We start from the raw sequence: 12,081 nt of genomic DNA, 5'->3' as shown, positions 1-12,081 counted from the left end.
AATGCCTTTGCATAGTCAATGAAACACAGATAGACATTCCTCTGGTATTCCCTGCTTTCAGCCAAGATCCATCTAACATCAGCTACAATATCTCTAGGTACACAAAAACAACAACATATTGCTTGATCAACCCTTCACTTCAGGTTGATCTTCCCTTCCCCTTAATGGGTGGTCTAATGGTAAGGAGCTGCTAGGAATCTGAAGTCATTAGGTTCTAATTCACCAAGTGCTCAGCAGAAGAAAAATGGACAATGTCCTCCCATGGATTTACTGCCTCTGAAAACCTGCTGGAGTGGCATTATCTATCACCATGGCTAATGAGAGAGAGAGGTGCTTTGGAAGAAATCTGCAGATCTACTTCTAAGACACCAGTTATTGAAAATCCCATAAGGACAGTTCCCCTGGTTCTGACGGGTCACCACAACTCTGCATCGACCCCAATTCTGAGCTGGTGAGGTCTAGAGCCAACCAGGTTCCTTATAGACATCTCCCCACCTCTGGGTCCTCCACCACCCATTTATTAGAGTCCATTTCCACAAATAAATCTGCAGGGCTGTCCTCTGCTGGAGAGCAGCTAACAACAGTAAGGGTGAAAAACTTGAGCTTTAAAAAAAGTGCTCGTGCTCGCTTCGGCAGCACATATACTAACAAAAAAAAAAGTGCTCAGCGAACTGGTGGGGAGGGGTGGGCAGGGAGAAAAGTGTGGCAATGAATGAATGGAAATCCAAAACCTCTGTAAATGTCTATTAAAATTAATAAACAACAACAACAACAACAACAAAAAAAAACCACCCAACACCAAAAACAAGATGGAAGAAGTATACAGAGTCACTGTATCAGAAAGAACTGGCTGACACAGAAGAATTTCAAGAAACAACATATGATCACGAGGCAATGGTGATGAAGGAGAAGGTTCAGGTTTCTCTGAAGGACTTGGCAAAAAACAAAGCCCCAGGTATTAATGTAATACCAGTTGACATATTTCAATAAACAGATGCTGCCCTGGGGGGAAAAAAGTGCTCAGGAGCGCTTTATTCACGCAAAGTTGTAAATCCCATGGAAGAAGATTGCCCATCTTCTTCCCATAGAGACGCTGGTGGATTTTAATGCCTAGCCTAAAGGTCAGCTGCACAGCTCCTTCCCCACTAAGCCACCAGATCTCCCTCACACTTCTGAAAAGCCAGCGCAGGTTTCTATGATCGCCTTGGGCTTTCTAGGCCAGGCTCGTCCCCACACCCCTCTCTTTTGCCCTTTGGCTTCTTTCCCGACTTTTAGAATCATTACCGCCAGTTCAACCGGAAGCCAGGAGCCGGAAGCCAGGGCCCAGCGCCCTGGGCTCAAGGAGAGGTTCCAATTCACATATCTCGCTGAGTGCGCCTCTTACTTCTCCCCGCTGCCCAGCGCCAAGACGGTAACCGCGCACGCCCTTCCCTGTGGGTGGTGCAGAGGGTCCCTGCAGGTTCCCCGAGGACCAGAACCCCGATCCCGAGGACTGTGGCCACCGCAGCTGGGACCCCTAGGATCCAGACCCTCAAGCCTGGATCCCGTGCTTCCTCCTCCAGATCCCGCCCCCTTGAGTGCGCTCGCGTGTCTGCGCCTTCTGCGCGCCTCTAAGGCCTCTGCCCTGCGCCTCAATCTGATGCTAGGCGGTTTCGCTCCTCCTGACACTCAGCGTGGCAATATGGCCTCCGTGTCCCTCACTGTGACCACTAGTCTGCCCTCCTACTGGAAGGGACCAGGAAGGGTAAAGTGTCCGGTACTTTATGCCACCTGTGGCTCCCTAGAATGTTACCGGAGGCTGGGTCTGCAACTTTTGGTTCCTGGGAACCTCCTGAGGGCTGCTTGGTCTCAGGACCTAACCTGAGGTACCGGTGACCAGAGGCAGGACTTTGCTCCAGGAGAGCCACACTCAGGACCAGGATTTTATGTCATCCCCTCCCCCACCCTGGTCGTTTGAAGTTCAACCATGTTATTGCTCAGATTTTTCTGCCCTCCTCCATTTTGGAATAGTCTCCAAGACAAGTGACAAAGTCTTACCTTCTTAGGTCACTAGCCCAGCTCCCAGCAAAAATACTCTTTCGTGAACTTGGCCACCTCTGCTGGGTGACTTGTTTCTGGGTCTGGCTGCCTGGTTGGCTCCGGGAGCAGGGCAGAGGGTTATGCAGTTGGCTGCTAAGTCAAAGTTTGGTTGTTCGAGCCCACCTGGTGCACTTGAAAAGCTAAAAGACTTTGTAATCCACTCTCTAAAAAATCAGCCATTGAAACTTCTGGAGAAATTCCTCTGATACATATGGAGTCTCTGTGAGTTGAATATAACTTCGTTTGTTTTCATTTTCTCTTTGATACTTGTCTTACCTTACCTTGAACTCATAGGTGTAAAGGTCCCCTCTCACTTTATGCTATTGGCCTGAGAGTATAGCTCCTTGGGAATTTCTTCCTTTGAGGCTGGCAGTAGATCTGTGAGTTAGCCCCTTAAGGGTTCATGGGAACATAACCCAGAGACCAGAACAGGTTTCTCCTCTCCTGGGTGATTTAGTCTGTGGCCTCCTTATCAAGGAGAATAGCAAAATATTGCCAGGTGCCACTAAATTGAATATAATTCATTGCACTAGATCTGGACCTTGATCCTGCGTCGTCATCACCGTCTTCATCATGCTCATGTCCACTATTGCGATCACTGTGTCAATCCATCTTGTTGTGGTCTTCCTCTCTCACTGTAGGAAGAGATCTTCTCTTTCATTTTGTCTGCTTTTCCCAGTATGTTTAATTTTTCTAAGGACTGGTCCCTCTTGACAACATCCCCAAAGTCTGTGAGACTGCCTTGCAACGTCCTTGCCTCCCAGGCACAATCTGCTTGCACGTCCTCCAAGACAGATGTGTCTGTTCTTTGGGCAGCCCATGAAATTTTCAGTACTCTTTGCCAGCATCACAATTCAAAGCATCAGTTCTTTGGCCTTCTCTGTTCATTGTCCTAATTTCAGATGTATAGGAAGCAATGGGAAATACCGTATCTTGAATTGGGCACACGTTAATCTTTACACTGACATTCTTGCTCTGTAGACTTTTGGAGAGGTCCTTGGCAGCAGGTTTTCACAAGGTGATATGTCTTGAGTTCTTCACTCCTGCTACCATAGATGGTGCTTTGGATCCAAATGAGTTGAAACCCTTGACAACTTCAGTTTTTTCTCTACCATAATGTTGCCTATTGTTCCAGTGGTGAGGATTTTTGTTTCCTTGATGTTGAAATGTATTGAAGGCTGTAGTCTTTGCTCATCCTCACTAAGTGCTTTAAGTCTTACTCACTTTCTGCAAGCAAGATTGTGTCATCTGAATAATGTAGGTTATTGATGAGCCTTCCTCTGATGCTGATGCCACATTCGTCTTCATATAGTTCAGCATTTGTTCAGGATACAGATTGGTACGGAGAAAAAGCTTGACAAACACTTTTTCTTTTTAAACCATGCAGTGTTCCCTTGTTCTATTGTGACTTCTGCTTCTTTGTTAGTAGGTTAGTAGAGTTTCTTCATTTTGAGTAGAAATCATGATTTGCACAGTGACAGATGAATGCTACTGTGAAACTCTGGGTCTCCTCACATTCTGGGGCATCATGAATCATGTCACCTTACCTCGATGGAAATCGCCTCAGTGAATGGTGGTCCGTGGCTAGCTGAAACGCTGTGTGTGTTTAGCAGTGCCCTAATACAGTGGTGGACACTGAGAAGTTCTTACACTATACCCTCTGCAGGACTCCAGGACCATGAAGTATGTCAGCACCCGGGGAGTGGCCCCTTGTGTGGACTTTGAAGGGACCCTCTTCTCTGGCTATGCACCTGATGGGGGCCTCTTCATGCCTGAAGAGCTTCCACAGCTAGACAGAGAGACCCTGCTGAAGTGGAGCGCCCTCTCCTACCCCAGCCTGGTCAAGGAGCTGTGTGCCCTCTTTATTGGCCCTGCACTCATTACCAGAGATGACTTAGATGCTAAGCTCCCAACACCTAACTCAACCTGACATAGACACCCAGTGGATAAGAAAGCCCTTATCTCACACCACAAGAACTTTTTCAGAGCCTAGAATCCTAGAACCAGTAACTTTTCTGTTGTTATGTAATGTCATGTCAGAATCAGCCTATAGCTGACCCTCCAGTTGGTTTTCAAAGGCAGAAAATTGCTTGGGAGGAGATTGCCCATCCTTAGAGCAGTTGGTCGATTTATGTATTAGAATACCATACCTGAAGGTTGCCAGCACAGCTCTTTACCTTAACAGATTTGAAACCATACTGGACAGTTCCACTCTCTGCTATAGACTAGGTAACTTTCCCGGAGTCCCAGCTCCTCACCTTCAGTATGATGAGTGCTAAAAAGGACTTACAGAAACCTTTTTCCCTTTATTTATTTTTAATTTTGTTTATTCCCCCCCCCTTAATTTTTAAATAAACCTTTCGTAGACTAGAAATTTCACAGTCACCCTGAGTGGCTTGAACGTTGGAGTATTTCCTTCCTGCTGATAATCCTCCTGTTAAAATCCCTAAGTTGCTTTATTTATTGTTGTTTTCTTAGATAGTGATTCCAAGAAAGAAAGTTGAGATTGCCCAAAACTGTAGATTGTTTACTAATCCCCTGGAGATTAAAAGCAGGCCCTGATTCAACAGGTTTGAGTGGGACTTGAGAATTCTGAGTTTCCACGTAGTGTCTAAGAAGTCCATTGATATGCTTAGTTGTTGGCTGAAAGGTTGCAGGTTCAAGTATACAATCAGGAAAAAGTCTTTGGAAAAAGACTTCATTATAGATTAAATTTCAGCATCAGAAAGATAAAAATCCTTACCACTAAATGAATAAACTATATCATGAGAGAGAAAAAATTGCCATTGTCAACAATTTCATCTTACTTAGATCCATAATCAACTCTCTTGGCACTAGCAGTCATGAGATCAGGGAAAAGATTGCCATTGTCAACAATTTCATCTTACTTAGATCCACAGTCAACACTCTTGGCACTAGCAGTGATGAGATCAGGGAACATAGGCAACTTTGCAATCAGGGACCACTCCTAATTACTCAGGAAAAATGATGTCTGTTTAAAGACCAAGGTATCCATCTGAGAGCGGGACAGTGAATAAAGATGACAGAAGAATTGATTCCTTATAGCTGTGTTGTTGAAGATTGCTAAATATCTCATAAAGTGTTGAAAGAATAAATAGGTATGTCTTTGAGAAAGTACAGCCAGAATGCTCTTTGTAGGCAAAAATGATACAGCTTCATTTCACATACTTTGGGCATGTTGCTAGGAGAGACTTTTCCTCGGATAAGGACATCATGCTTGGAAAAGTTGAGTGTTGGCAAAAGAGAGGAAGGCTCTCAACAGGATGGACTGACGCAGTGACTCAGGGGTGTCAGAGATGATGAGAATGGCATGGGATAGGACAGGGCTCAGATCTGTTGTTCATCGTATTGCTATGAATCATACTTGCCTCCAATATACTTAACAACAACATTCCAAAAATCATTCACTCTAAAAGCTGTAGTGTACAGTTCTACTTTGACACAGAGTGTGACCCTGAATCAGAGCTGGCTTGACTTAACAGTGAATGTTTATCAGATTTCCTGTGGTCTTTGTGCTGCAGGTCTCTGGACCATACTTTGTGAAGCACAGATATAATCCATAAATAATGGTGGGAGTTTGGGGATAAGGAGGAGGAAAGAACCACTAAAATTGTGGCCCCATGATTAGTAGCAGGGCTTGTGTTACCTAGGCGCTTATTAGAAATTCTGTACCTTCTCAAACCACTGAACCCATGTCTACAATGTAGCAAGATTACATATGGTTGATTTGTCAACTGAAGTTAGAGAAACACTGCAACAGACTATCTTGGCTTAAGTGAACTAAACAAAAAAACCCAAAACATTGCTGTCAAGTCAGAATCGACTTATAGCTGACCTTCTACTGCGTCTTCAGAGCCTGTAGAACAGTTGGGATGAGGTTGCCCATCTTGCTTCTATGGGGCAGCTGCTGAATTTGAACCACTTGCTTTTGTGTTGATAGTGCAACTTCTTACCAACTAGGCCACTAGTACTCCCAAACACCTACTATGCACAGTAACCTCACCTGACAGATCACAGTGCTCCCTGACTTAAGTAGGATCGTGTACAATCTCAACCAAAGTGAAATATTTCCAGTGTGTGATTTAGTGATGAGACAGATAGGACAAATAAACATGTACATTTTATTGTCTTAGGAAGAAAAATATACATAAGATGTTTTACATAATTGTCTAAATTTAACAATTTTTAAAATGCATACTGTCTTATACAAACATACGTAAAAGTGAAAAACTCAACTTTTAAGGGAAACACTTTGAGGAATTTATAAGTAGTTTAATGTTTGCCTTTTCATATTTTTGTACAGGTATGTATATATATATATATTACATAAAGAGCATAGTGCATTATGTTTTGTGCTGCTAACCAGAAGGTCAGCTGTTCAAATTCACCAGATGCTGTGCGAGAGGCAGCAGTCTCCTCCCATAAAGGTTTACAGTCGTGGAGACCTGATGGAGGGTGGCGTTGAGCTGGAATTGACTTGATAGCAGTGGATTGGAGATCATGAGTTACACCTTGTATTCATAAATGTCTTTGTTGTTTATTTTTTTAATCTGATAAGAGGGAACAGAATGAGAGAAAGATGTGGCAGTCTGCTTCCTTAAAAGTGACAGCATTGACAGTGCAGCAATGAATGAATGAAAACCCAAAATCTTTGTAAATGTTCATTAAAACTAATAAAATTTAATAATAATTAAAAAAAAAAGTGACAGCATTGACAGTGCAGCAATGAATGAATGAAAACCCAAAATCTCTGTAAATGTTCATTAAAACTAATAAAATTTAATAATAATTTAAAAAAAAAAGTGACAGCATTGGAAGCCCCTGTGGGCAGTTCAACCCTGTCCTATAAAGGTACTCAGGAGTCCGAAATTCTTTGACAACAGGAGAGGCTGGAAACTTAAGTGCTTGAGAGGGATTTTGAGGGCTGAGAGAATGCTCTTCCTGTGCTGTCCCACTGTTCTTGCAGATTTGATTGATCGAGCCTTCAGCAGGTTTCGCCACAGGGAGGTGGTCCACCTGTGCAGACTGAGGGACGGGCTGAATGTGCTGGAGCTGTGGCATGGGCCCACACATGCATTTAAGGACCTATCATTGTGCTGTACTGGTCAGTTCCTGCAGTACTTCCTGCAGAAGCGGAAGGAGCATATTACCGTGGTGGTAGGTGGGTGTCCTTGTGAGTGCCTGAGTCCAAACATTTGTCTGTATGTCTGTTTACAGGCTTCTCTTCCTGCTTTCTCTCTCTGGGCATGTGCTGTGGGTCCTTCTAGAGAAGGCTCTTAACCTCCTCTTGTTCCAGGGACCGCTTGCACAGGCGAGTGAAGACTATATTTCTCACCATGCTATTTTTAAATACATACTACTGTGTGGCTCCAGGTCCATGAACATCCTGGATTCTCTTGGAAGTTCAAAGAGTGGGCATCGACCTACCAAGTATTTGAAAGCAGACATCACCATATTTGATAGCAAGTTTTGGGGGCCACTTTTTCTTTTGTCTGTGTCCTTGTCCCAAAGGGGAAAATTCTTTTTTCCCTTCCAGGAACATCTGGGGACACAGGGAGTGCTGCCATCGAGAGTGTTCAGGGGACAAAGAATGTGGACATTATCGTCCTGCTACCCAAGGGTCACTGCTCAAAGATTCAGGAGCTCCAGATGACAACGGTGCTGCAGGAGAACGTGCATGTTTTTGGAGGTGGGCGCTGGGGCAGAGTCTGTGACTCAGCTGTGTAGAGGCTGTGTTTTCAGCTCTGCTCTGACAGATGAGCTGGGATGAGCTGCATACTGATGATGGCCCAGTACTATCCTTTCTCTTTCCTTTCCTCATCAGTCTTATTTGAGGTTGACATAAGTCTTAGCTTAGCACTGAGCGTTTCTCAGTTTCATAATAGCTATAAGTGGCAGCTGTATTAAACCATTGTTGTTGTTATGTGCCATCAAGTGACTTGTAACTCATAGTGACCCTATGTACAAGAGCCCTAAATCCAGCTCTATCCTGTGCCAGTCTCACTATCTCTGACACATTTACTCCCATCACCCCAGTCACTGAATTGTCCATCTCATTGAGGGTCTTCTTCTCTGGTGCTGTCCCTTCACTCTCCCAAACATGATGTCCCTCTCCAAGGATTGGTCCCTCTTTGCAACATGTCCAAAGTATGTCAGACGAAGCTTCAGAATCCTTGACTCCAAAGAGCAGCCTCCGGCTTCACCCTCTCCAGGACAAACCTGTTTGTTCTCCTAGCAGTCCATGGTATATTCAACACTCTTCTCCAGCACCACAGCTCAAAGGTATCAATTCTCTTTCAATCATCCCTAGTCACTGTCCAGCTCTCTGATGTGTATAGTATGCAATTGTGAAGACTGTAGCCCAGATCAGGCACACCTTAGTCTCCAGTCTGACATCGTTGCCCCTCAGTACTTTGGAGAGGTCCCTGACAGCTGACTTTCCAAATGCAATACATCTCTTGATTTCCTGGCTGCTGGTACCAAGAGTGTTGACTGTGGAGCCAAGCAAACTAAAACTGTTAACTATCTCAATCTCTTCATCATGCATACAGATGCTGCCACTTGGCCCAGTGATGAGAATCTTTGTTTTCTTGATGTTGAGCTTCAATCTGTATTGAAGCCTGCAGTCCTTGACCTTCTGCAGGAAAAGTTTCAGGTTTTTGTCAGTTTCAGCAAGCAGGGTTGTGTCATCTATATAACGCAGGTTGTTGATGATCCTTCCACCAATCCTGATGCCACATTCCTCCTCGTATAGCCCAGTGTCCTGAATGATCTGTTGTGCATACAGATTGAAAAGGTATGGAGACAGAATAAACCCCTGGCCGACCCCCTTTTCAATTTTGAACCATGCAGTGTCTTCTTGCCCTGTTTTGACAGCTATCTCTTGGTCCAAGTATAGGTTTCACATTAGCATGGTCAAGTGTTAAACTATAACTGACACTAAAACAGACATGCAGGCTTAAAGAGTGTCTTCTCCATGCAGGTTCACCTATTGGTGCCCTGTGTGTAAGCAACCACAAGGTGCCACAAACTGAACCAACTGACTTGGGTTATGTCCTAGGGGACCGAAATTTAGAGAGAACTATACAAAGGCATTTGACTGGGTGGATTATAACAAATTATGGCCCACATTGAAATGAATAGGACATTTAATTGTGCTCAAACAGAATCTCTATCTAGATCAAGAAGCTGTTGTACAAACAGAACAGGAACACTGCATGATTTAAGATGAAGAAGGATGTGTGTCACAGTTGTATCCTTTCTCCATATCTGTTCAGTCTGTATGCTGAGCAAATAATTAGTGAATCTGGACTCTCCGAAGAAGAGTGTCGTATCAGGATTGGAGGAAGACTCATCAACAACCTCCATTATGTTGATGACACAACTTTACTTGATGAAAGTGAGGAGAATGTGAAATGCTTGCTGCCTCTGGTATGGATTACATCTCAACATCAAGAAGACAGAGATACATACCACAGGCTCACAGTCAATATTACAATAGATGGAGAAAAGATTGAAGCTGTTAATGATTTCACGTTTTTTGGATCAATAATCAACATTTGGTACCAGCAGTCCAGAAATCAGAAAATGTATTAGATTGGGCAAGTCTAATGTTAGAGACCTCTGCAAAATTATGAAGAGCAGAGATGTCAGTTTGAAGACTATGTGTGCCTGATTCTGGCCATGGTCTTCTCAGTCACCTGCAACACATTAGAGAGCTAGATAGTGAGTAAGGATGGCAGAAAAATAATTGATGCCTTTGAGTTGTGCTGCAGAAAAGTACTGAACATACCATGGACTGCAAAAAGAACAACAGATATGTCTTGGAAAGGGTGCAGCCAGAGTGCTGCTTGGAGGCAAGAAGGACAAAGCTTTGTCTTTCCTAATTTGGACTTGTAGCTAGGCAAGGCTATTCCTTGGAAAGGAAAAGCATGGTTGGAAAGATAGAGGGTCAGTGAAAGAGAGGAAGACTGCCTACGAGATGGATTGGCACTGTGATTCAGCAATGGGCTCTAAGGTCTCAGAAATGATGAGAATGGCACAGGATAGGACAAGTTTCAGGTTGGCTGTTCATAGAGTTGCTATGAGTTGTTCTCAGCTTGATTGCATGTAACAACAGCACATCAGTTTCTTGGTGTTAAAGAATTGTGCTGCCAACCCAAAGGCACGTGGTTTGAATCCACCACCTGTTCCTCAGGAGAAAGATGGACAGTCTCTTCCCATGTGATTAACTGCCTCTGAAAATCCACTGGAGGATCAGCTATGAGTTGGTTTTACTACAAGAATACAGCATGTCAGTTTAAAGTGTGCCTGATCCAAGCCATAGTCATTTCATTTGCTTCTTATGCATTTGAAAGTTGAAGAGTTATTAAAGATGACAGAAGAACAACCAATGCCTTTTGAATTGTGGTCTTAGAGAAGAGTACTGACTAGGCTATGGACTGCCAAAAGACAAGTCTGGCTTGGAGAAAGTGTAACTAGGGAACCTTACAGACAAGGATGGTGAAATGTTACCTCACATACTTTGGACATTTGTCAGGAGGAGCCAGGCCTTTGAAAAGGTCATCATGCTGGGAAAGGGAGGAACGTCTTCAGCAGCTTGGATCGACACAGTGACTGCAACAATGGACTTAGTCCTGTCAGAGATCATTACGATGGTGCAGGTCTGTTGTTCATAGGATCGCTGTGAGTCACAGTCAACTTAATGGCACCTAACAGTAAAAACATTTTACTCCATTTTAGCAGTTTATGTCTTTCTTTACAAAATAAAAATAGTAAGCTATGTGCTTGACAGGCAAGTTTGACTCCATAAAATGGGACGTTCCTCAGTGGCACTGACCGCTCTTGTCACTCCTACGTGCGCCACATCATGGATCATTTTGTGCTTTGAGAAAGGCAAGGCCACATCCTTTGAGACCTTAGTCATCTTTCCATTTAGAATTTATTTCATCCTTTGGAAGTGGTGAGTGAAGAAAGGGTGATTGTAGTTGTAGCCAGCCATTTTTTGTTATCCTTTCCCACAACCTGCTGGACTCCAGGTAGCCCAAGATGAAGATGGGAACATAGCATTAGGATTTTGGTGAAGCCTTTATGCAATGTGGCCCTACACAGAGGCAACCTGGGTGATTTGTTGACTCACATGATAGGAAAACAAATGAGTTTGTGGAATATATTTCTTCAACAGTTGGCCTAGCCTCCTGCTATAATCTCAGGGTTAAAGAGTGTTTTCATATAACATCAACAAGGTGGCTTTTGTCAAGGAGTTCAAGATAGTGAAACACACCTTTCTAGTAGTGGTGACATGAACACCATCTTTTTGTTTAAGAGCAAGCACAGGTTAGTCTTCCATTCAGCACCTTAGCTTAATAATGACTATATTTTGCTGCATTCTCTTGGAGTTATGGTAAGATTTTAATGCATAGAATTAAGATTCCTAAGTCTTCCTGATACCCTCGTCCCCACATTTTCAGTTGGATCTAGAGCTGTTTTCTTCCAGCTGTCGGCATCCTTCTTGTGTTATACACATGTGGTGGAAGTCTTTTATCTAAGGACATTTATGGACTTTTTTCTGTTTTTGACCTGTGGTTGAGAGAATGGTGCCAGATTTGTAAAAGAGTAGCAAAAACATGGAGAGCTATCAGTGCAGTGCGTTAGAAATGTGTTTTTGCCACAGCTGAAAGGGTATTTCTGTCCACAAATGTTCTGGGCTTCACTAAAATAAGGCAACAGACTTTAAAGTCGTCCTTAGAAACATCACTGTTGAAATTTTTCTCTTTCTTTCTGTAGCACTTTGGTTTGATTCCAAGAAGGACATTTGTTAGTTTAGGTAGACGCTAACAGTAACTCTGTTCCTATAGGCTGATGAGCTGAGGTATTATGTGTTTGCAATGATACAGGCTTTGTAAAGTCATTAATTTCCATGTAAGTTGCATACTTCCTTTTTTTTCCCTTGAGTGTGTTTCTTTTATCTATCTATCTATC

The 12,081-nt window shown here is 43.4% G+C and overlaps 1 protein-coding gene across 1 annotated transcript in view; it reads left to right on the top strand.

Moving 5' to 3' along the window:
* The first annotated feature begins 3,757 nt into the window (after positions 1-3,757).
* Positions 3,758-12,081, top strand: part of THNSL2 (threonine synthase-like 2 (S. cerevisiae)) — a 30,217-nt gene continuing 21,893 nt past the window's right edge. The window contains exons 1-3 of the mRNA XM_006902017.1: positions 3,758-3,981; positions 7,068-7,261; positions 7,637-7,789. Of these exons, the coding sequence (XP_006902079.1) occupies positions 3,758-3,981; positions 7,068-7,261; positions 7,637-7,789 (571 nt within the window). The remainder of the gene's footprint in view (positions 3,982-7,067; positions 7,262-7,636; positions 7,790-12,081) is intronic.

This window comes from Elephantulus edwardii, unplaced genomic scaffold (genome assembly GCF_000299155.1).
Source record: "Elephantulus edwardii isolate Elephantulus edwardi_28Jun2011 unplaced genomic scaffold, EleEdw1.0 scaffold00357, whole genome shotgun sequence".
NCBI lineage: Eukaryota > Metazoa > Chordata > Mammalia > Macroscelidea > Macroscelididae > Elephantulus > Elephantulus edwardii.
This window is presented reverse-complemented; position numbering and strand designations above follow the sequence as displayed.